This window comes from Oryctolagus cuniculus, chromosome 2 (assembly GCF_964237555.1).
Source record: "Oryctolagus cuniculus chromosome 2, mOryCun1.1, whole genome shotgun sequence".
NCBI lineage: Eukaryota > Metazoa > Chordata > Mammalia > Lagomorpha > Leporidae > Oryctolagus > Oryctolagus cuniculus.
In genome coordinates this window covers 159,201,418-159,227,914 of record NC_091433.1, presented here as the reverse complement: position 1 = coordinate 159,227,914, position 26,497 = coordinate 159,201,418, and the positions used below count along the sequence as shown (strand labels likewise).

The following is a 26,497-nucleotide window of genomic DNA, read 5'->3' as shown; positions in this document are numbered from 1 at the left end:
GGAAGATTCTCTCTCTCTCTCCTCCTCCTCCTCCTCCTCCCCCTCCTCCTCTTCTCTCTGTAACTCTTTCAGAGAAATAAATAAATATTTTTTTTAAATGATAGATACAATGATAACAGAACTAAGAAAATGTAAACGATATCGGGTACATGAAAAATACAATGTCTTATTTATTCTTATATTTCGAGGGCTTAATAGATCATCTGCAACATAGTAGATGTCCCTAATGCCTAATACGTTTAAAATAATACAATTTTCCATTTTCCCTCTGTTTTAAAAGTACCTATTAGGTGGCAAAGATTGAGCGATCTCCATGGTCTCAATACAAAAAAATTGAGGAATCTTGAAAACAAATTAAATATATACATAAATGTTTTCTGAAAACTGTTCCTTTACTACAAGTTCAAAAGTATAGATGCAGCCAACTTCAGGCACAGACATATTCCTGAGAGGATGTGTATAAACCAAACGTCTTCAGATCAAAACATACTTCATGTGTATTAAGGAAAACACTCTTTAAACAACTACAATAAAAATGGTAAGGTAGACTGTTTTTGTAAAATGTTACTTTATAATTTTGGTCTTCCTTAGATTAGGTTTATAGGTAAGAAAGCCTAACAATATATTAAAGTAACAGCATGGATCATTATAGTATGAGGTTTATTTTCTCTGGTAAAACAAACAACCTCAACAGAAACTAAAGATTCTCTCACAGGAGTATCTCAAGAAATACAATTATACAAAAGGACTTTTTTGCAGCCTCTGGGGGATAGATGTCCACATGGGTGCTATTCACATACAAAAGCCACACAGAAAAAGGGGAAGAAAATGCACCAGCGGGATAATATATCTGTATGGTGGTTTAACAGGTAACTTTTACTATTCTTATATGCTTTTCTTTCTTTTGAAAATTTAGGTAGTGCACGGGTGTTACTGCATAGGGTCTCAAAAATGCTTTTCTCAAAAAAATGAATCACTCATTTCTGATATTCGATTTTGCTAAGACATTGACAAAATCACCAGGTTTCACTCTCTGAAAGCCCGTTCACAGAAATTACTTCCTGGGTCATCTGGAATCAATGGTTTGAAGAAAACAGTGCTATTTCTGGTGATCAGTGTTATGATCTCTAGCTGTCCTGATGGTCAAGACACATTCCTACCTCTCTGCTTCCTGTAGTCTCTGCTTCCTGTAATGCAAAAGGTAAATAGTGTCCTCAAGAGCACTTATGCAATGCTCCTAGACAGAATTCCAGAAGTCTGTATGTCTTACAGGAAGATGCACCATTTTCCAGGCAAGAGTTGGCAACCTTGAGGATCCCTCCTGGCACTGGGAGACTGCATGCCTTTGGCAACCACTGCAACACACTGACTCAATCAGAGGCTTATCATGCAGGTATCAGTTTGTGCAGCTCACTACTTGGAAAGCGGCCTTTCTAGTAAATACTCCACTCTGCAGGTAATGTATTAGGGCCTAGCTTCTCTTCTCCTCTCTTTCATGCTTCTTTTTAAAAGCCAAATTTCAAGTATCTACAAACCACATGCGTTCTATATTCTAGAAGACACAAGAAGAAAACTGAAGAACCATGGTATTTCTCCTAGGACTCATGATAAAAACAAACAAAAGTTTACTTATTGAAACTCAACAATTGTACTGGGTAACATTCACTATCTTTAGAGTTTTGAATCCAAAGACTTCTGGACAGTGATCATATTGCAAAAGAAAATGTGATCAGTGTTTAATTTCTCCCTTTAAGTGTATGTATTGTTTTCTCAACATCTGATAGAATATATTTATAGTGTTTACTCAGCACATTGATACACAGAAGCCATAGCATCCAAAAGAAAAAACACACTGAGAAACTAAGAATTTGTCTGCTTCCAGATCAACATCACTCATCAGTGGGGAAATGCAAATGAAAACCAGAATGAGATACCACTTTGTACCCATTAAAATAGCTGTTATCATACATTATATACATGCATTGCATGGCACCCCATAATTATATACAACTGTTATGTGTCAGTTAAAATTTTAAAATTTAATGGCTACTATAATAAAGTGGAAAACAACAAATGTTGGTGACGATGTCTAGAAACTGGCATTTCTGTGCATTGCTGATAGCATATATAATGCTGCTGTGGAAAACAGGTTGGCAGTTCGTCAAAAAGCTAGACATAGAATTATCTTATGATAGACCCAGAAAAACTGAAAGCAGAAACTCACACATGTGTACATCAATATTCACTATAGTACTATTCGCAACTTTAACACCCATCAATAAATGAGAAGATAAACAAAAATGTAGTAAATATACAAAGAATATTATTCAGCCTTGAAAAAAAAATTCTGATACATGCTACAATGTGGATAAACCTTAAAAACATTATACAAGTGAAATAACCCAATAAAAGCACAAATATTATATTTCCACTTATAGGAAGTATTAGACCGGGCAAATTCAGATACAGAAAGTAGAACAGAGGTTGCCAGGGGTTGAGGGGGTGGGAGATGGAGAGTTAATGCCCTGTTGAGGATATGAAAAAGTCCTGAAAATGTACCAGTGTGGGTGAGATATTGTACACGAATTGGGTATACTTGCAAATGGTTTAAATGGTAAACTGAAAAGAAAGGTAACTGTTTAAACAAAAATAACAATGTAGTGTGGGTTTTCAACATACATAAAAGTAAAATGTAGAACAATAAAAATATAAAGGGAGAAGAGAAACAGAAGTACACTGTTATTATGTTCCTACACTTTAAATGACATGGTGAAATATCATATAAGAGTAGATTGAAATAAGTTAAAAATATCTACCATAAACCCTAAAGCAACCACTAAAATAAAAAAACCAAGAGGGACATGCTCAAGCTGACTTTCCTCAAATGGTAGAGTTAGAAACATACCAGGGGATTCCAATTCAATCCCATCAAGGTGGCATGTACCAATGCCATCTCACTAGTCCCAGTGATCAATTTCTGTTCACAATTGATCATAATGATAGGACTAACAACCAAAGGGATCACATAAACAAGAATAGTGTCTGCAAATACTAGCTGATAGAATAAAAAAGGGAGAGAACGATCCAACATGGGAAGTGAAATACACAGCAGACCCATAGAATGGCAGATGTCCTAAACAGCACTCTGGCCTCAGAATCAGCCCTTAAGGCATGCGGATCCGGCTGAAAAGCCCATGAGAGTATTGCAGGCATGGAAAGCCAAGACACTCTGGGGAAAAAAAAAAAAAACCTAAATGAAAGATCTCCACGAGTGAGATCCCAGTGGAAAGAATGGGTCATCAAAGAAGGAGGTACCGTTCTCTGAAGGGAGGAGAGAACTTCCACTTTGACCATGGCCTTGTCTAAATATGATCAGAGTCGGTGAACTCAGAGGGCTTCCATAGCCTTGGCAGCTCATGACAAGAGCCTAGGGTGATTACTGATGCCATAAACAAGAGTGTCAATTTGTTAAGTCAACAACAGGAGTCACTGTGCACTTACTCCTCATGTAGGATCTTTGTCCTTAGTGTGCTGTACATTGAGATTTAATGCTATAACTAGTACTCAAACAGTATTTTTCACTTTATGTTTCTGTGTGGGAGCAAACTGTTGAAATATTTACTTAATGTATGCTAAACTGATCTTCTGTTATTAAGGGAATCGAAAATGAATCTTGATGTGAATGGAAGGGGAGAGGGAGTGGGAAAGGGGAGGGTTGCGGGTGGGAGGGACATTATGGGGGGGAAGCCATTGTAATCCATAAGCTGTACTTTGGAAATTTATATTCATTAAATAAAAGTTAAAATAAATAAATAAAAAAAAAGAGTAATGGCTAATAAGCCAACAAACAACATAAATGAAACCATAAAAATATCAAGAATCAAAAAGTAGCATGATACCAAGGTTTATCTTTTAAAAACCCTCCTTGATAATACACAGTGTGTACATATATATATATATATATATATTTATCATCTAGTGAAAGGATAGTTTACTAAAACAAGCTTAATTCTGTCAATGAAAATAAATGACAAAAGCACTTACTGCCCAGACAGGTGATGTAAAGCCCAGAATTGCAGCTTTAGCTCCATCAGCAACGTAAGGAATAATATTTTCTCCCAGACGTGTATCTCTGAACAAAGCTCTAAGGATGTTTAAAGCATGAACCTAGAACAAAGAGCTGAAAATTAGTTGTAGGTTGAAAATTATGAGAATTCTAAATCTGTACATACCCAACAGCACAGCCCGAAAACAAAAAAATGACTGAATGGCAAGAAGAGACAATACAAAAAAAAAAAAAAAAAAAAGGAATAGCAGATTTAATTTTTAAAACACCCAAAACTGACAGATCCATTTTTTAAAAATTGGACTTTGGGGGCCAGCGTTGTGGCATAGTAGGCTGAGCCTCTGCCTATGGTACCGGTATCCTATATGGACGCTGGTTTGTGTCCCAGATGCTCCTCTTCTGATCTGGTTCTCTTCTTATGGTCTGGGAAAGCAGTGGAGCACGGCCCAGGTGCTTTGTCCCTTGCACCTGCACTTGCATCAGCCCAGCTCTGGCTATTGTGGCCATTTGGGGAGTGAACCTGCAGATGCAGGACCTTTCTCTTTGTCTATCCCTCTCTCTGTAGCTCTGCCTCGCAAATAAATAAATAAAATTTTTTAAAAAAATTAGACTTTAACAATGCAATAAAAAAGCCTGACACAATGAAGATATGTAGAATCCTGCACCTAACAAATAATACATTCTTTTCAAGCACACATGAAATATGTATTTTTTATTCATCTAGCCACAAAGTCTCAACAAAAGAATAGTGATAATATATCATATGCTGATCACAATGGAATTAAGCTATAAATATTGCTTTAAATGCTTCTAAAATTGACACATCTTAAATTAACGGCCAAAGAAAATTAAAAAAAAAAAACTTAGAGCTGAATAATAAAGTTAGTACACATTAACATTTATAGGATCTTATATGCTGATACTTATAAAAATCACTGAAAATGGGCTGGTGCCATGGCTCACATGGTTAATCCTCCACCTGGGGTACCAGCATTCCATATGAGTGCCAGGTTTTTGTCCTGGTTGCTCCTCTTCCAGTCCAGCTCTCTGCTGTGGCCCGGGAGGGCAGTGGAGGATGGCCCAAGCCCTTGGGCCCTGCACCCACATGGGAGACCAGGAGGAAGCACCTGGCTCCTGGCTTCGGATCAGTACAGCGCCGGCAGTAGCGGCCATTTGGAGAGTAAACCAACAGAAGGAAGACCTTTCTCTCTGTCTCTCTCTCTCTCTCTCTGTCTATAACTCGACCTGTCAAATAAACTTAAAAAAAAAATCACTGAAAACGAATGTGCTAAGTGTCCAATGAAGATGATAGAAGAAAAAACTGAGAGAAAGAAAATTAAATAAGACGAGAGGGGCAAGTGCTTGGTCCAGTGGTTATGCTACCAGCTGGGATGCCCAAGTGCTAGGACAGAGTAGCTAGGTTTGAGTCCAGCTCTGGCTCCTGACTCTAACCTTCCACCAACATAGACACTGGGAGGCAGCAGTGACGGCTCACGTACTGAGATACCTGACACCCATGTGGAAGACCTGAATCATATTCCTGGCTCCTGGCTCCACTCATAGCCCAGCCCCAGCCATTTCAGGCATTTGGGGAATGAATCAGCAGATGAGAATTCTCTCTCATCTTCAAGTCTCTCAAATAAAAAAAAGAAATCTTTAATTCTCCTAGACACTAAAAAAAAAAAAAATCCAATGAATTAACCATAAAAATAATAAACATATCCATATGATTTTACCAATGAATTCCAAACATTGAAAGAACAATCTTTTTTTTTTAAATTTTTTAAATTATTTGACAGGTAGAGTTAGACAGTGAGAGAGAGAGACAGAGAGAAAGGTCTTCCTTCTGTTGGTTCACTCCCCAAATGGCCGCTACTGCCAGCATTGCGCCGATCTGAAGCCAGGAGCCAGGAGCCTCTTCCTGGTCTCCCATGAGGGTGCAGGCGCCCAAGCACTTGTGCCATCCTCCACTGCCCTCCTGGGTCACAGCAGAGAGCTGGACTGGAAGAGGAGCAACCAGGACTAGATAACATATGGGATGCTGGCACCACAGGCGGAGGATTAACCAAGTGAGCCACAGCACCTGCACCGTGAAAGAACAATCTTATATAAGATGTTCAGAGAAGGAAAACTCCCAAACTTATTCTATTGAGTCTAGTGTAACTTGACTATCATAACAGCCAACAGCCACTCTTACATGTGTATTCAAGAGAATAAACACACATGCTCACCATTTATAAGAATGTTCTTAAAAATACTATTCTTTTTAAAATTTTTATTTATTTACTTTCAAACAAAATATTTAAAGGCAGATAGAGTCCGAGAAATGTAGAGAGTGCTTCCTCCCATCCACTGGTTCACTCCCTCAAAGAAACACTGTTCAGAAAAGGAACAAAAAATGAAGGGCAGACATTTGGCCTAGCAGCTGAGATGCTCACATTCCAGGCTAGAGTCCTTGGGTTTGACGGATATCACACATAGGCCTTCGGTCTCCAGCTTCCTGGTAACGCACACCCTGGGAGGCCACAGCAATATCAAGTAATTGGGCTTCTGGTTCCCGGCTTCAAATGCAGCTCGGCCAGGGCCATCATGTGCATCTGAGGAATGAACCAGAAAACGGCAGCCGTCTTGCCCTCACTCTCTGTGTGTGCCTCTCAAAGAAACAATTTTGTAAAGAAATCAAAGTGAACTAGAGTTTCTAATCTTAAGAAATAATGTTTATTGAAAAATCTAAAACTATAAAAAGATAAGTACTTGATACTACAGATGTAAAAGGCGGACATAAATGTATGACAGAAATAATGGGAGGGGCCAGTGCTGTGGTGCAGTGGGTTATGACATGGCCAGCAGCACTGGCATCCAATTCGAGTTCTGGCTGCTCTAGTCCCGATCCAGTTCCCTGCTAGTGCATCTGGGAAAGCGTCAGAGGATGGCCCACGTCCCATGACCCCTGCACTCATGTAGGAGACCAGGAAGAAAGTCTTGGCTCCTGGCTTCCACCTGTCCCAAACTGCAGCCATTTGAGGAGTGAACCAGCAGATGGAAGATCTTTCTCTCTGTCTCTCCTTCTCTTACTCTGTAACTCTGCCTTTCAAATATATAAATAAATCATTTTAAAAAAAAATACATGGGAATGACAACACTAACTCCAGTAGTGGCTACAGCTCAGGGAAGAAAGATGAATGAGGCTGGCAGAAATCCACAGGGTATGTGTAATTTTACCTATAATGTTTAATTTCTTAAACTAGGATTGGTTTCAAGGATGTTTGTTAGATACTATACATTTTTGTATGCTGAAATGTTTCAAAGAAACACAAATAAAAATAATAAAAAATAAACCAGGGAGTTGAGGGGAGAAAAGTAAATTAACAACTAAAGCCTAAAAGAGTAGTCAAGAGACAAAATTTTTAAATTTCACTGTTTCATAAAAAAATGATCACCAGAATGGCATTAATTGCTTTGAGGCAGAGTATAGCAATAATTATTCAGAACTTCTTAAAGCCAAATTCCATTTTTTAAAATGGTCTTATAAAACAGTACATATTTAAAGTGACAGTTAAAGAAAATGGATTCAATTATATTTTTCATACTTCATCGGAAGATTTTTTGAAATGATCATTTAGGAAAGATGACTGATAACAGTTTAGTCAAATTTCTTAAGGAAATCAAGAAATTCTGTATCTTACAGTCATTGGCCACTACGTGCCATATGTTTGTGAACCCCTTCCTTTGCCAATAGCCGCCATTCTGGCCCTTGGGCTTCCCTTCAACAGCGCTCACAAGCGCTGAAATAAAACTGCTTGTACTTCAGTTCTCAATCAGTTCTGTGACTGAACATGGCCTCCTCCAGTTACATAGGAAGGTCCTACTGTGAAGAATTTCCTGAGGAAGCCTAGACTACAAAGCACAAGAAATTGATAGGTATTTACTACCTAGCAATGGAGTGGAGCTGTAAGGAGTGTTTAATTCAACTTTGTACATACAAGTAGTGACTAAAAAGGGAAATGCCAGCTAAAATTAAAATATGAATAGACCAAAAGTTAAAAATGGACACCAACTCAAAAAAAACAAGTGATAACATATTCATTTTCTAACTTTTAGATGTAGCAATATTATAAAATATTTTAGGTAAGTTGACTGCTTTCATCCTAGGTTAAAAATAGTGTATTAGATTAAAATATATCAACTAAAGAAATGGTTTCTTTTGTGAACAGGAAAGATGAATAACCCAAAAAAGTATCCATATAAACTTCAAATAGCTGCCCATCTTCAAGAATTCTGTATCTTTAGCAGATTATTTTTAAAAAATACAGTGAAGATTTAAAAACACTGTCTTTCATGCAGGGTTTGTATATTTCCATTATTACCTGGGGGATTGTGCTCTGTGAGTCATCTGTAGGCCCAGCCAAAGAGATTAACTCCTTCATTGTTATTTTCAACAAATCCATTTTGCCTTTCTTTGGTTCTGATGCCAACAACGCCTATGGAAAAACAAGGCAAAAATTAACGAGACTCTTATTTTACATATACCTATTTGCCATGCTCCTGAATCAATCCCCAAATGCAAAATCCCCTTTACAAAAATGGTTATCTAGGCAAGCAAGTTGAGCTACGTGGCCTTGGGCAAGTGGCTTAACTTCTTCATCACTCAGATTCTTTACCTGTAAAATTATTTACTTATTTATTTATTTAATTTATTTAATTTGAAAGGCAGAGAGACAGAAAAGAGACACATATCTCATATCCACTGGTTTACTCCCCAAATGCTGAGAATAGCCAGGTTGGGCCATGCTAAACTCACGAGCCTAGGACCCAATCTGGGTCTCATGGGTGGGTGGCAGGGACCCAAATTCTTGAGCCATCACCTGCTGCCTCCCAGAATGCACATGAGCAGGAAGCTGGAATCAGAAGCAGAGCTGGGACTCAAACTCAGGCACTCCAATTCTGGACGTGGGCACATAAACAGCACCTTACGGGCGACTCCGTGGCTCCAGAAGATTAAGCCTCTGCCTACAGTGTCAGCATCCCACAAGAGCACTGGTTCTAGTCTCAGCTGCTCCACTTCCAATCCAGCTCCCTGCTAGTGTACCTAGGAAAGCAGCAGAGGAGAACTTAAGTGCTTTGTCCCCTGCACTCCTGTGGGAGACCCAGAGGAAGCTCCTGGCTCCTGGCTTTGGCCTGGCCTAGTCCCAGCCATTGCAGTCACTTGGGGCCTGAACCAGCAGATGGAAGATCTCTCTCTCTCTCTCCTTTTCTATCTGTATCTTTGCCTTTCAAATAAAAAAGGAAAGAGAGAGAGAGGGAATGAAAAAGAGAGAGAGAAGAGAAAGAAAATCCAGCATCTTAACTGTTGCACCAAATGCCCACCATTGTAAAATGAGATTAAGGCGAAATCCCATCATTCCTGAGATCACTTCCAGTTTGCTTGCTAATTACCTAACTCTAAGAGTCTGAGAAATGACTCTTATTGACAGTTCCTTAAGGACTTCAATTAGGTGGCAGGGCTTAACCACAATATGCAACTCAGTTTGGTAACACATTTATTCCACTCTAAATTTCTTTTCTTTAAAAAAAAAAAAAACTGGATTAAATTTCTTCTAATAATTTTGAGGCTCCCTAGAGATTGATCAGTTCTTTACTTCTTTCCAGAAGAGTATACCTGGAGGACTAATCAACTCACAATCACAGCACTGGAAACTCCAGGAGACGAAAATACTACAAGCTCTACAGGGCTCCTACATTTGAATTTTCAAGCAGCGGCTCATTCCCCTTGTTTCTAACACTTTGCCAACAGGCAATAAACAAAAATAAGAAATCAAACCACTTGAGGCAACAAAAAGTAGTGAAATACTGACACATGCTACAGAATGGACCTTGAAAACATGATGCGAAGTAAAAGAAGCCAGATGCAAAAGACCACATACTGTATGATTCCACTCGTATGAAATACCCAGAATAGACAAATCTATAAGAGAGAAGCTAGAACAGTGGTTGTCTTGGGCTGGGAGTAGAAAGGGGGCATAACTGCTAATGGGGATAGAGGATTGGGGGGATGATGCTCTAAAATCAGACTGTGGTGATGGTTGTGCAGCTCTGCGAATATACTAAAAACCACTGACCTGTGCATGTTAAAAGCACAAATTGTACAGTGAGTTATATCTCAAAAAAACTGTTAAAAGTCAGGTTAGCCATACTTTCAGACTCCCTCTACACCTACTCTTCATAAGTATGTAGTTACTGGTTCCCAAGTATGACAGTTTTAACTTATTCAGCTTCTTCTGAAGCATTTATAATCCATAAAAGAGGAATATTAAGATATACACACACAAAATAGTGAGGTTTAAAAGAAATTTCCTGAGGCTGGTGTTATGGCGCTGCAGGACAAGTTGCCACAGGCCCGCATCCCATCTAGGAATGCCTGGAGGAGTCCCACCTCCACTTCCCATCCAGCTTCTTGATAATGTGCACCTTGGGAGGCAGCAGATGATGGCCTAAGTACTAGGGTCCCTGCTAGGCACATGGGAGACCCAGATGGAGTTCCTAGCGTCTGGCTTTGGTCTGGCCCAGACTTGGCTGTTGCAGGCATGTGGGGAAAGAGCCAGCAATGGAAGATCTCTCTCTTTCCCTCTGTTATTATTTCAAATAAGTAATTTAAACTTTAAAAAAGAGATTTCTCACAGTGCATTTATGCTCAGAAAGACTATTTAAAAATTTTATATCTGTCTACATAAATAGTCAACTCAAAAGTTAAGCAATATTTCTCCACAATTAATGCTAAACAGAGATTTCCAGAACAAACAATATAACTTTACTACTAAATCATGCTAAGAGAAATAGGGACTCTCTTTAAGCATATTTTCCTTTAGACTTTATTCAAATTAAATAAGAAAGCTACACACAATTACTGAAATGCCTTCTGGGGAAGATCGGGTTTTTTCCCCAAAGAAGTAGGCAAAGTTGTGACACTCGTGCCAAGGCTGAGGTGAGAAAGTACACCTCGTGATCATCTGTCCCTAAAACCAGTACTTGGAACTAGCTGAGCATCAGAGTACAATGAGCACACAGCACAAACAGGCAGCAAGACCTTGCTCCTTCCTTTACACTCATCCCCAGATTGACAACGAAGGCATGAACACCAGGGCAGAATGAATTACAAGCAGGAGAGAGAACTACACCAATACAGCAGGGGCCAGATGAGGGAGAAGGGGATTTCTGAAGGTCACTAAGATCTGTCCAGAAAAACGAAGCCGATGATCTCTGTCGAAAACCTCTGCAACTCACACCCACTGTCACCAAAATAACCATGGAGGAACTTTGGGATTTTGAGGGAGGAATAGGAGAAAGAAGGAAACGACATAGGAGCCCTAGCGACACAGAGCCTTAATTTCACTTCTTGTTACTTTTATTATACTCCACCATTCCTAGACTTTACTCTGTATTAAACAAAGGCCTTTTGAGACAGGACAGATTAAATATTGTGAGGGTACTGCTTTTTATTTTTTGGGTTCGGGAAGGTGATAATTTCTACATTGTGAAAATAAATATTTTCCAATTGATAGCAGTATCTGAGTGTGCAAATACGAAGCCATCTTTAAGGTATAATGATCCATGAGAAAAAGCAAGGGCTCACAGTGTTTCTTTCTATGGTCCAAAGAAAAACACACTAATTCAGACATATTCTCATAGGAAGAGGGGCTCAGGAGTCAGATTGCCTACACCCATGTCTTAGCCTGGCTTTGACCATACCCATGGCCTCTGGAAAGCAACTTAACTGTTCTGAGCTCTAGCTCCTTCTTCTAGGATATATGGATGTTAACAATACCTATATCACAGGGCTAGGGAAAGGATTGAAAAAAGTAATATATGTGAAATAACCACTAATAAATGTTAACTATTACTGAGATTATGATTATCTTCTGGATGGAGTCAAAGGAATCTGTTAACATTGGTGGCCTACAGGAAGAATTTTGAGGGTCTTGAAATGAAGACCAAGAGCCAAGAGCTCCATCCGGGTCTCCCACAGGAGTGGCAGGGTACCAAATACTTGAGCAATCTTCCAATGCTTTCCCAGGAGCATCAGCAGGGAGCTGGACTGGAAGTAGAACAGCAGGGATTTGAACAGGCGCCCAAGTGAGATGCCAGCATCACAGGCTATGGATCCACCTGCTATGCCAAACTGCCAGCCCTAAAGACTTTTTTTTTTTTTTTTTAAGAAAATGTAACATATGCACTTCCTGGAAGGGAGCGATGAATGTATCATAGTGATGTCTCCCTACTTAATACATAAGCGGTATAATTATTCATTATACCACCCTCTGTTTACATTACAAGATTGACCTCTTAGAGGGTTTGTTCCAAGAACAGAAATGCCACAGGAACACACTGTCCATGCAGCAAAACAAAGTCTCAGAGAACTGAAAAGACAGAAATGTCCCTCATGCAATATGCGCACTCATGTGTTAAGTGGATCAGAATACACTACCATCAAAAGACAAAGAAACAAGCCACTGCAGTCCTATAGATAAGTACCTGTATGTAGAAAGGAATTCCAGCACTGCGCCTTGTGGCACAGAGTTTAGAGGAAGGATCACTGCATTTAATTTCCTCCAAAACATTCCATAACCACTGTTCCGGCAGCTTTTGCAGACTCACATCAGGGCACCTACAAGGCATATGTAAACATCGTTAGCAATTATCAAGCACCAAAAGGTAAATGCACGAGCTGCTGACACAAGTACAGCTTCAGGAAACAGTCACCCTTGCACTGGGTGGGAGGTGCGGAACTAAAAAGTCCCCCTTGTATTTTCCATCTACTCTCCTTATCATGGGTCTTAGGGTTCAGTTATTGAAGATTCCACAACTTCTGTGTGTGGAGCATGTGCCTGACTGCTAAAGAAGCTTTAACACATAGGTCCACAACCATGCTCCAAGTGCTGTGAAGAGGCTAGTCAAGCCCTCACACGTCTTATGCTGCTAAGACTCAAGATTTCCAACAAAGAAAACAGAACTTCATTGTTTACTGTGACTTATGTTCTATACTTACAGAAATTATACGCAAATAAAACATTTTAAACTATTCCTTAGTAACCACTTCATCTCTCTCACAATGTGGCCTACCATAAATAAATCCTAGAGAGAACCAGAGCCTAGAGAGAATCAAGAAAGCCAGTGCACTGCAGAGAGGCGGGAACGCTGTAAGGTTGTTCTGAAAACTGCATGAGTGAGCTTCTGCTCTACCACATTGAGTGTATTTATGGCACTTGAGAACACACAATTTACCTTTTCTAATATCTACACTTATGTCCTACCAGACTCTATACTATTATTTGAAGAAACAGCATATTTAGTGATAAGTACACAAATTATCATAGGAAGATAACTGAATTTAATTGAAATTAATATATGAAAATAAAGTCCAAAGGAAAAAATAATATTTTCTAAACTGAGAAAGATACCAGAAAAATATCTGATTTCTAATAAATATTGAGAATTAGATGTCTTAAAAACACATGGAGGGGGGGAACAGCCCTGTGGAGGAGTAGGTAAATCTGCCACCTGCAGTGCCAGTATCCCATATGGATGCCGGTTCAAGTCCTGGTTGCTCCACTTCCAATCCAGCTCTCTGCTATGGCCTGGGAAAGCAGTAGGAGAGGGCCCAAGTCCTTGGGCCCCTGCACCCATATGGGAGACCCCAAGGAAGCTCTTGGCTCCTGGCTTTGGATCCGCCCAGTTCCAGCTGTTGCAGCCATTTGGGGAGTGAACCAGCAGATGAAGACCTCTCTCTCTTTCTCTGGCTCTCTGTAACTCTGCCTTCCAAATAAATAAATAAATCTTTAAACATACATACATATTTAGAATTTTTTCCCAATTATTCTAGTTTAGTGTAAAATAAACAACTTCAGTTTCTGACTAAAACAACAATAACTCAAATTTAGCTGTATGTTCCATATAGAATAACACATATAAATAATACTACTTTAAAGGATTCATTAAGAGTTTGCTAAGAACCTAGCAAATATTTCAGCCATATAGGCTACAATCAAATCTCCCTAGTCTCGGTTGGCTGCGATTTCAAGCTTCCTTCCAATATCGTTTAAAACACATCACCTCAATCTGTTTCTTCCCACTCACCCCCTTGGCCACTAAAACCACCTATCACAAACATGAACCCTAGCTCAAAAGAGATTCAAAAACATAACAATCAAATGCATTGTGTGAACCCTGTTTATATTTGGATATGAATAAACCAAATGTCAAAAAGTAACAGAGGAAATGTGTTATGTGCTAGGTACTAGATAACAATAAGGAATTATTCACAGGATGTGTCGGTAGCATCGTGGACACAGAAGAACACATCCATATTGGCTGGCGCCACGGCTCACTAGGCTAATCCTCTGCCTGCAGCGCCCGCACCCCGGGTTCTAGTACCGGTTGGGGCGCCGGATTCTGTCCTGGTTGCTCCTCTTCCAGTCCAGCTCTCCTCTGTGGCCCGGGAGTGCAGTGGAGGATGGCCCAGGTCCTTGGGCCCTGCACCCGCATGGGAGACCAGGAGGAGGCACCTGGCTCCTGGCTTCGGATCAGCGCAGCATGCTGGCCGCAATGCGCTGGCTGTGGCAGCCACTTGGGGAGTGAACCAATGGAAAAAGGAAGAATTTTCTCTGTCTCTCTCTCTCACTAACTCTGTCTAATAAAAAAAAAATCTGGGTAATGGGAAGAAGCAATTTATTATATTAGTCTTTCTACTTTTAAATATGATTGTGTGTGTATTTATGTATATATATAGTTATATATATATATACACATGTACTTATACACACACACATTTACATTTGAAATTTTCCACAACTGAAGTGAATTTCTCACACTTTTACATTTTTGAAAACTGAAATTACTTCCCAACCACTGGATTTTATTTCTTTAAAAAATCAAGATAAATGTCCTGTGTTTCATGGAATAATTCTTTCTATATTTTTAAAGACTGAAAAGCAGGGGTTGGAGAGCAGGGAAGGAGAGAAAGGAAGAGATCCTCCATGCATTGGATCACTCTACAAATGCCCACAATAGTCAGGGATGGGCTAAGCTGAAGTCAGGAGCCAGGAACTCCATCCATGTCTCCCATGTGGGTGACAGGGACTCAAGTACTTGACCCATCATCTGCTGCTTCCCAGGCACATTAGCACAGTTGGATTGGAAGTGGAGTAGCCAGGATATGGGATGTGCCTGCTGTGCCAAAACACTAGCATCCTGGAATTATTTCTTTATTACTAATATTGCTGGTTTGGTATCATCCTCACATGGTATTCTGACCAAAAACTGAAATCAGAGGTAGGCATTTGGCCTAATGGTTCAGACCCCTACATCCCAAATAAAAGTGCCTGAGTTTATACCTAGTCCCAGCTCCTGACTCCAGCCTCCTGCTAACAGAGACCCTAGAAGGCAGTGGTGATAGTGCAGGTTAATTGGGTTCCTTCCACTCAGACCTGAGTTGAGTTCCAACCTCACAATTTTAGCTTTTTGGCCACTGGAGACATTTGGGGAATATACCAGCAGATGGGAGGCATTCCTTCTCTCGGTCTGTTCCTCTATTTGTCTCTATCTCTTTGCCTCTCAAATAAATACTTTGAAAAAATATTTATTTTATTTAGACAGGAAGAAACACAGACAGAGCTCCCATTTGCAGGTTCACTTCTCAAGCACACACAACAACTTAGGGCAGGCTGAGTCAAAGCCAAGAGCCAAGAGCCAGCAACTCAATCTAGGTCTCCCATGTGGGTGGCAGGGAGACTCAACTATTTAAATAATTACTGCTGCCTCCCAGTGTGTGCATTAGCAGGAAGTCAGCATCAGGGGCAGATTTGGGGCATGTAGAAGAGGTTCTAACAAACCAATCAACCAACCAGAGAAGGCAGGCAGGCCTGGGAACAGAGTAGGCTGCTCTCTCCAAGAATCACCCTTCCATGCAAGAACTAGCTCTTGAATAATGACCAAATCTTGATCTATCTAACTCCTTTTCCATCCCGATCAAACTCTCTTAGCTTGAAAGGTCACCTATGACCTAGACTCAACCCCGCTACTTAAATGTAACCAAACTACTATATAGAAATCTGTTCCCTTTGCTGGTTCCCATACTAACACTCTCTCTCTCTCTCTCTCTTTCTCTCTCTCTCTCTCTCTCTTTTTCCATATTCCCAACTAAGAATGTCTCCACATGTATCCTTATTTATTCAAACTGCTGAAGCTTCTTCCAAATACTGCACCTCACAAGGACCTTTCCTTTCTCTAAGTTGCTAATTTACTTGCGGCAACTACTAGGCATAAGGTGAACAGGGGTCTACACAGTATCATATCATTTGAGCTAGACTTTGAAGGATGTGTGTAGGTAGAATAGTGGAAGGCCCATTTATGTGCGGCTGAGAAAATAGATGAAATGACTGGGGAACAGCTTAAGTCAAGGCCCCAGAGGCACTTCCCTGATTTAGATTCTTGGCTACTCTAACTGTAAACAGTTATGCAAGCCTATTTATTCCTTTGAGTATTACATACTAAGGACCACATTCTCCTTGTTAATTTTGGGAATTTGAAAACAAAGGCCTGAAGAATGTGCTACAAGGCCAAGTCTGGCAAAGGCTCTCAAGAAAGCCCTCTCTGCCCAAGGCCAGGGATTCAGAAAGCTCAGGAGCTGTGGGAAATGCTCAAAGCACCAACTCCTTCCATCTAGTCTAAACCTTGTTCTGCTCTAGAATGCCCAGGATCGAATCAGCATTAATGCAGAACCCTTTAGTTGTCTGGTTTCCAATTTGGATTTTGTCACTGGATCATATATCCCTGATTCCCTTGCTTCTTACTTCTGCATCTCTCGCAGGCCAGTCTTGCCACACAGCTACATCAAGAATTTAGCCCAATAATAGAATCTCCACCCTTTTTACCAAAATGAGGCACACTATATTTTAAACAAAACTAATGTATATGTTTTATTTAAGTTATCATATGGCCGGCATTGTGGCTCACTTGGCTAATCCTCCACCTGCAGCGCCAGTACCCTGGGTTCTAGTCCCGGTTGCTCCTCTTCCAGTCCAGCTCTCTGTTGTGGCCCGGGAAGGCAGTGGAGGATGGCCCAAGTGCTTGGGCCCTGCACCTGCATGTGAGACCAGGAGGAGGCACCCGGCTACTGGCTTCGGATCAGTATAGTGCTGGCCATAGTGGCCATTAGAGGAGTGAACCAAGAGAAGGAAGACCTTTCTCTCTGTCTCTCTCTCACTGTCTATAACTCTCTCTCTGTCTCTCTCTCTCACTGTCTAACTCTGCCTGGAAAAAAAAAAAAATTAAGTTATCATACTACCTGCCACAGTGACTACTGAATGCTCACTATACATCAGTTACAAGAGCAGGGTTTTCATACCTTATCTTACCTCATCCTTGCAACACAACAGCTCTATGAGCAAGTATCATTTTTTCCCAACCAACAGATGAGAGGGAGTATATCACAGTGGTTAGGAACACACGCTGCGGAGCCCAGTTATGTGGCTCAGAATCCCGCTCTGCCATCAAATAGTTGTATGATCCAGGGCAATTTACATCCCCTCTCCACTTCTCACTTTCCTGCTCTGTACAATGAAGATCATTGGAAGCAATAACTGAATTTGTTTTGCAATGTGTATAATAAGGTCTTTTTTTTTTTTTTTTAAGATTTATTTATTTGAAAGACAGAGTTTGGGCCAGTGCTGTGGTGTAACAGGTAAAGCCGCCACCTGCAGTGCCAGCATCCCATATGGGCACTGGTTCGAGTTCCGGCTATTCCACTTCCAAGCCAGCTCTCTGCTATCACCTGGGAAAGCAGCAGAAGATGGCCCAAGTCCTTGGGCCCCTGCACCCATGTGGGAGACTCAGAGGAAGCTCCTGGTTCCTCGCTCCGGATCAGTGCAGCTCTGGCTGTTGCGGCCTACTGGGGAGTGAACCAGTGGATGGAAGACCTCTCTCTCTCTCTCTGTCTCTCTCTCTCTCTCTCTGCCTCTCCTTCTCTCTCTGTGTAACTCTTTCAACTAAATAAATAAATACTAAGAAACAAAGAGAGAGAAAGAAATAAAGAAACAAACAAACAAAGAGAAAGAAAGAAAGTTAGTTAGTTAGTTATAGAGAGGGGGGAGAGAATGTGAGAGGGAAAGGGAGATCTTCTGACATCTACTAATTCCCCAAATGGCCACAACAGCCAGGACTAGGCCAAGCCAAAGCCAGGGGCCCAGAACTCCATACTGGTCTCCCACAAGGGTGGCAGGGGACCAAGCAACTTGGGTCATCCTCAGCTACTTTCCCAGGCATATTTACAGGGAGACAGACCAGAAACAGGGCAGCCAGAAGGCAAAGCAGCACTCTGATATGGGACACCAGTGTTGCAAGTGCAGCCTAACCCACTGTGCCAGATTGCTGGCCCCATAATAGTTTTCTAAACTATTATGCATGAAAAAAGCAAATTTTAAAGTTTCAACTAATCTTCTGACAGAGAAAGAACAGCTGGCTTACATTTTGACAACACATCCTCCAACACACAGTACATACATATTAGTCAGACCCAAAATGTACAAATACAAACCCCCTAAGCTCAACAACAAAATAATCATCTGGGTACAACTGAAGGGAGATGCAAAGCAGTAAGCGTGCCGATAGCAGAGACCCACTAGGCTTCAGGTTTAGAATTAGAGTGGTGGACAGGAAGCCAGCTCCTGTGGAAAAACTCACCTTACCTCAGGAAACTCTCCACGAAAAAAGACTGAAAAAGGGGCCTCTGCCAGTTGCCAGGGCTGCAGCAGTTGGAAAAGTCATGGGCACAGGGAACTAACTGCGGACCAGGTTCCTAAGTCAGGAACTAGATCTGTGATGTCCCCATAGCAGTGTGGAGTGGGAAATCCAACATGTTGCTATCTGATCTCGTGCTTCAGATGGAGAAGAATGATCCCAGAGCAGAAACAAAGCTACCAAAGAAGCCTCTAATGACAGCCAGCAAACCAAAAGGCAAAAATATACACCTTCTAAGATGTGGGAGGAGACATTAAATAATTTGCCCAAGGTCATACAGGGAATAAGTGATGGAGAGAATGAAAACGTAGATCGCACCCAAGTCCCTGCTTAGTGAAAAGGCTGACTTCAAGGTGTCTGCCGGGAATGCTCGGTCACACATCTGGCTTGATCTGGCTCGTGATAAAGACACCATCAACTCTCTATTATTTGCTTCAGTGGATTTCATTCTTTCATTTAAAAAAAAAAAATCTATTAAGTACCTGGTATTTGCCTTGCACTATGCTGTGCCCTAGAAACAGATCATTATAATAAAAATTCCAAACAGCACATAATTCAGAAAGCATTTTCAGGTTGCTTTGGAAGGTGTTTCCAGAGTATATTGTTTTTTAAGAATCCTAATCCTAATCCTATTTTATTCAGGTTACTTTCAGATTGAGTTCAGTCCCTACATATTTACCTAAGGGTGGGGGTTGAAGTAGTTCTGAGTGAAAAGGATGGAAAGCTAGCTGGGGAACTGAAACAGTCTGCCGAAAACCCATTCAATGGGTAACTCGCTTATGACTGACTTGAAATGAACTGTGCCTCATTCACTTTGGAAGTACTCCAGCTCCCTTGGGGAACAAGGGAAGTTTATTACTGTTAATCAAGTCTTTTCTTATATTAACTGAATGATTCATGGTGGCCTAAAGAAATGACTTCACCTGAAAACACAAAGCAACTAACTTCAAATTAACACATGAAGTACACTGAAAGACAATCTACAAAGCAAATTTCCCAGAAAACTATCAAGACTGGATTGCCAGGAAATGAATCCTATGTAACCTCAACTGAGTCCGGGGAAGCCTCTGTCTACATCTTTCTTTACCATAGTTACCACGTTGTTATAACTAAGGGCTTCTAGCACTAGAGAGGAGACTCCTGTCCCTTCCACATGAACAGACTTTCACTCTTTTTAAAAAGAGATTCATTTATTTATTTGAAAGGCAGAGTTACACAGAGAGGGAGAGATAGAAAGAGAGACGATCTTCTATCCACTGGTTCACTCTCCTAATGGCTACAACAGCTAGGACTGAGCCTGGCAGAAGCCAGGAACCAGGGGCTTCCCCCAGGTCTCCCACGTGGGTGCAGGAGCCCAAGTGCTTGGGTCATCTTCCACTGCATTAGCATTAGCAGGGAGGTGGGTTGGAAGTGGGGCAGCCAGGACTCCAACTGGTACCCATATGGGATGCCAGCATCACAGGTGGAGGCTTAACCCATTATGCAACAATGCCAGCCCCCAGATTTTCATTTTGTATGGGTTAAGAATAATCCAGGGATGGCAATATGGCATGGTGGGCAAAGCTGTTCCCTACTTCTAATACAGCTCCCTGCTAATGCACCTGTGAAAACAGAGGAAGAAAGCCCAAGTGTTTGACCTCTATACCCACGTGGGAGACCCAGAAGAAGCTCCTGGCATCAGCCTGGCCCAGTCCTGACCATTGCAGCCATTTGGGGAGTGAATCAGCAGATGGAAAATTTCTCTCTGTCTCTCCCTCTCTCTCTCTCTGCAACTCTGCTTTCAAATAAATAAAATAAATCTTTTTAAAAGAAAAAAAAATACATATCAATAAAAGCAAAACTATATATTTGCTGATTGTTAATAATTTTTTACCTTACCATGGTTCTTAATTCTCTTTTATTTTTCATTTGCTAATCATTTAAAAATTATCTGAATAATGTAAAAAAACAAAAGAGTTCATTTTGGGGACAAAACCAGAATTTGTCCCTAACACTGGTACCAAATAATGGTACACGTTTACTCAAGCTCAATATCATCAGCCATCATCATCATCATCTGAAAACAGTAATAAACAATAATTTAAACAGATTCTTAACACAATACCACATCTGTAGATTCCGAAAACACTATATAACACATAACAGAGTAAATGACATAGGCAATGACAAGGAGAGAATAATCTGTACTGGTCAAAACACAATACAGGGGCCAGCACTGTGGTGTAGCAGGTACAGCTGCTGCCTGCAGTTGCCTGTATCCCATATGAGTCCCAGCTGCTCCACTTCCAATCCAGCTCCCTGCTAATGCACCTGAGAAAGCAGTAGAAGATGGCCTAAGCACTTGGGCCCCTGTCACCCATGTAAAAGACCAGTAAGAAGCTCCTGGCTCCTGGCTTCGGACCCACCCCCGGTCATTGCAGCCATTTAGGGAATGAACAAGTGGATGGAAAATCTATCTCTATCTCTACTTTTCTCTAACTCTTTCAAATAAGTAAAAAATAAACAAATCTTAAAACACACATACACAGGGCTGGTGCTATGCAGTAGCGGGTTAAAACCCTGGCCTGGCTGGCGCCGAAGCTCAATAGGCTAATCCTCCACCTTGCGGCGCCGGCACACCGGGTTCTAGTCCCATTCAGGGCGCCGGATACTTTCCCGGTTGCCCCTCTTCCAGGCCAGCTCTCTGCTATGGCCCAGGAAGGCAGTGGAGGATGGCCCAAGTGCTTGGGCCCTGCACCCCATGGGAGACCAGGAGAAGCACCTGGCTCCTGCCTTCGGATCAGCGTGGTGTGCCGGCCGCAGCGCAATGGCTGTGGCGGCCACTGGAGGGTGAACCAATGGCAAAAGGAAGACCTTTCTCTCTGTCTCTCTCACTGTCCACTCTGCCTGTCAAAAAAAAAAAAAAAAAAAACAACCCTGGCCTACAGTGACCAAATCGCATATGGGCACCGGTTCGAGGCCCAGCTACTCCACTTCCAATCCAGCTCCCTACTAATGCGTCTGGGAAAGCAACAGAGCATGACCCAAATCCTTGGGCCCCTGTAGCCACAAGGGAGACCAAGAAGAAGCTTCTGGCTCCTGGCTTCATATTGGCTCAGCTCCAGCCACTGCAGCCATTTGGGGAACGAACCAGCATATGGAAGACCTCTCTCTATTTCCACCTCTCTTTGTAAGTCTGTCTTTTTTTTTTTTTACAGGCAGAGTGGACAGTGAGAGAGAGAGACAGAGAGAAAGGTCTTCCTTTGCTGTTGGTTCACCCTCCAATGGCCGCCGCGGCCGGCGCGCTGCGGACAGCGCAATGCGCTGATCCAAAGCCAAGAGCCAGGTACTTCTCCTGGTCTCCCATGGTGGGCAGGGCCCAAGCACTTGGGCCACCCTCCACTGCACTTCCAGGCCACAGCAGAGAGCTGGCCTGGAAGAGGGGCAACCGGGACAGAATCCGGCGCCCCGACCGGGACTAGAACCCAGGGTGCCAGTGCCACAGGTGGAGGATTAGCCTATTGAGCCGCGGCGCCAGCCAAGTCTGTCTTTCAAATAAATAAAATAAATCTTTAACACACACACACACACACACACACACAACACAAAGACATGAGAATTCTGTTCTTGTATTCAGAGGAAATCAGAGGATACCGGATAGCATGTACTTACCTGCACATGAAGAAGAAGAGGAAGAAGAGGAGAAGGAAGGGAAGGGGGATGAGAAAGAAGAGAAGAAAAGAAAAGAAAAAAGAAAAAAGAGAAAGAAAGAAGGAAGGGTGGGACTGGTGGAAGGGTAAGGCTTTCAGGGCCAAGTAGTTGGAAAGAAATCTGATATTAGAATCACCTCTAACCTCCATCCTACTGAGGTTGCTATAAGGAATTCTACACTTACCCAAGTCTAAAGATTTGCATAACAAAGTTTATAGCTGCCTTTAACACAGAAAGCAAACAGAATACCTACTTTGAAGGGGGAGTGTGGGGAGACCTTAAATTGGGGTACCATATCATTTAAATTTAAACTGGGAAAAGAAAATCTACCTACCATGTCAAAACATGGTGCTTACTTTCACAAGTTATGTACTTTAAACATTTCATGCACTAGTCTAAAATCACCTACTAATGATACTGAACAAAGTGATCTAAGGTTCCAAGTAAAGGTAGGAAATAAATCAGGAAAGGATAGCGGTAGCTTAGAGAAGAACAGTACACTTTCTAGGAACAGAAAGTATCTCCATGTATGCTGTAGGCAGATTCAGGAAGTTTCTCATTTTCCCATCTAGTCTTCTCCCAACATCCAGACAACACTACTACACATATTTGTGGACTTCTTTATAACCTTAAAGCGACTTACTATGCTCTACACATATTAATGTTTGCATAATTCCCAAGATACTTTCGATTTTTTACACCCATGTGGTTGGAAACTAAAAAAAAATTGTATTCCAGGGAGAACAGAATGCAAACTCCTTATCCTAGCTCACAAAGTTCTATGTATTTGTACAACCTAATTCAATCTCATCTCATCCTGCTCTATTCTTGAATACACCAAAGATTTTGCACCAGGAGTTTCCATTGCTTGGAAATCTCTTCCTCAAAAAGTTGCTGTTTCTTGTCCAACATGCCTTGTATTAAACATTATTTCAGTCTACGAGGGAAAAGAGACTTTTCCTTACCATCAAACTCCATCATGTCAAAACGCATACTGCTATCTAATAGTTTCTTTATTTTTTTCTGTATCTCCTTTAAAATTAAAACTCCAGGATATCAGGAACACACACTTTTCTTGCCCATTTCTTCCATTCTCAGGACCTAAAACAAGGTCTGGTACCCAATAGGGAGCTCAATAAATATTTATTGAATGAATGAATGAATGAATGACCTAGAATTTACTAACTCCATTGAGTCAGCCGTCTAATAAACCAGACTGACAAAGAAAAGGGACAGAGTAATTAGAAAAGAAAGCATAAACAAAACTGTTTTCCAGTGACAAGAGGTGCCACCATTCAAGTCAGCAGGTGAGTCAGCGCCTTCGTTTCTGGGAACAGGTATAAACACATTCAGCAAATCTCTGCATATTAAGGTCACAAAAGGTATTTCCTACTGAAAGCTCCAGGTAGCCTTTTAAAACTGACTCCATTAGCCTAAATGCTGCCAAGAGATATTTTTCTCCCTAGATTCAAGAACAAAGCAAATTACAGGGTTCAAACCTAGGTACAGTTCAGGTTCATGTAAAATATTATCTAAAGAAAGTATGAACACCTGCGAACATGCAGTAGAAACTATGCTGAATTTCATCAGTGTCTCTGAGCTTTAACAACAGACACAACAGTGAGTCCAAGAGTCCAACATTTTCCTTTCTCTCTGACGGCTCTTTGGGAGACATTCTACAGGCACAGAGCTTCAACTTACCTTTCTTTGGCTGACTTTCAAAGACAGACCTCCAGCCAGAGTAACCAACTCCTCTGTTTGCCTGGGACAGAGGGCTTCCCAGAATGCAGGGCTTCCTGTGCTAAAAAGCTGAGAGAGTTCCAGGTCAAACTTTCTCCTACCCTAACCACTCTCTCCCAGTTTTCTGACCATTTCTAATTGTCTACTGTCCCTCAGGGCAGCCTTCTAACACCTCCTCAAACTCAACAAGTCCAAGTCACCAACCTGCCTCCCACTAAGCCCTTCTTCTTGCTTTGCTTTTTTTTTATTTTGGGGGGTGGGGGAGTTAATGGCATTAATTATTATTCTCATCACCTTGGACAGAAAGCTCAGCAAGTAGAACTTTTGTCTTGGTCTTTAATTTCTGCCTTGCAAATTCTCTAATTTATCTAAGAGTAAAAAGCTAGGCTGGAGGCTGGCACTGTGGCGTAGTGGGTAAAGCCGCCACCTGCAGTGCCAGCATCCCGTATGAGAACTGGTTCGAGTCCCAGCTACTCCACTCCCGATCCAGCTCTCTGCTATGGTCTGGGAAAGCAGTAGAAGATGGCCCAAGTCCATGGGCCCCCGCACCCGTGTGGGAGACCTGGAGGAGGCTCCTGGCTCCAGGCTTCACATCGGTGGAGCTCTGGTCATTGCGGCCATCTGAGGAGTGAACTAGCGGATGGAAGGCCTCTCTCTCTTCTCTGCCTCTCCTTCTCTCTCTGTGTAACTCTGACTTTCAAGTAAACAAATAAGTCTTTAAAAAAAAGTGAAACAACAACAACAACAAAAAGCTAGGCTGGAAGTTCCTCTAAGAACAAGGTCCACGTTGTACCAATATTTTTATCTTCTACAGGGACAATCTATCACAATTCCTTAGGTAAACCTGGAGATCACTAAATCTTTGTTTAACTGCTAATCTCTGAAACAGAATGAAGTTCCAAAAACATTCTGAATTCTAGTACTGGTTCTGTCATTCTGTCATTAATGAGTTGTGTGGCTATGGGCAAATCATTGGATCTATTAAGAACCAAGAATGAAATTAAAATCATTATTAAAATGATTTGCAAATTCAATGAGATATTATTCCCTGGGTTACTGTTATAAACAGAGAAAACAATGACCATACAATACATATGTACCCAAACTCCTGATGAGAATATGCCCCACAACATCTTGTCATGGCCCAAGGCAAGCCTTGAGTCTTCATTCAGGCTCTCACATGTCCCTCTTAGTTCCAAGGAATTCCAGGTTTCAGATATAGAGCCTAGTAACTGTCTCCAGGTTGACAGTAACTGCTTACCACGCCATCCTCTCAATGCCCAAAGAAGTTCATCTAACACTGCATCAGGCACACAGGAAATGTTTAAGAAATCTTTGGTGAATGAACTAGGGCTGGTGCCAGTGCCTGCACATTAGCTAAGCCTGAGGTAGGCACAAGATTGAAAAGCTTGTGTAGAAAGGTTGGTGAGGTCATGGTACCTGTAATAACACAACACACTAATGTAGAGTTCTGACTATTCAATGAATCTTCTGTCTGCTCCCCAGCAAGGAAAGACTACTTTATAAGGAAGCGATTTCAAAACTCTATAGAGTTGCTAGTGTTTATGATAATGAAGGAATTGAGAGGTAAAAATGGAACCATGCAAGGTTCCCAAGAACAATGCAGCAAACCCTCGTTGTGTGTTTTGGTTCCTCATCACACAATCTAGTGGTCAGCAAGGAAAAGGGAAAGGGTCTTGGGCAAACTGTCCTAGGTTCTCTGTGCCAACTGTATGCAGTCACCAACCACAACTACGGGGAATTCCAAAATCCTGCTTTTGTGAGCGAATGTCTCTCCACCCAAAGGGCAGACATCCTGTCTGAAAGCTCTTTTGTTTGACTATCATGTCAAATAAATACTAAATACACGGTGTCTTTAGCCTCTGAGTACATCATAAAATGGTAACTTTCTTACAAGGGGTTCAAAGTTCACCACAAACAACTCAGTGCCACTAAAAGTTATTAATGAACAAAATATCCCTATGAGATCAGTTTACCAGTTCTAAAGTAAGCTTACCAAAAATGTATCCAATTTCCCTCAACCTCCCATACCCTAAATCCCCAGACTTTCCCAATCGCACACTAAAAGGCAGCATTGTACACTGAGCAGAGTGCTCAGGGAACTCTGGGGAAGGAGGAGAGATGGAGGGCTTCTGATTTTCATGTCCATCATGATATAGAAGAGGTCAAGAAATTTTTTTTCTTAAAATA

The 26,497-nt window shown here is 41.4% G+C and overlaps 1 protein-coding gene across 7 annotated transcripts in view; it reads right to left on the bottom strand.

The window, feature by feature from the left end:
* Positions 1-26,497, bottom strand: part of THADA (THADA armadillo repeat containing) — a 375,449-nt gene that overhangs the window by 274,556 nt on the left and 74,396 nt on the right. For 6 of the 7 annotated variants that reach the window (XM_051842959.2, XM_070069193.1, XM_070069194.1 and 3 more), the window contains exons 23-25: positions 12,596-12,728; positions 8,434-8,547; positions 4,045-4,167 (exon numbers count right to left, since the gene is read on the bottom strand). In XM_051842959.2, the coding sequence (XP_051698919.2) occupies positions 4,045-4,167; positions 8,434-8,547; positions 12,596-12,728 (370 nt within the window). Of the gene's footprint in view, positions 1-4,039; positions 4,168-8,433; positions 8,548-12,595; positions 12,729-26,497 lie in introns of those variants that run through there. The other variant, XR_011386667.1, reaches the window with a different exon arrangement.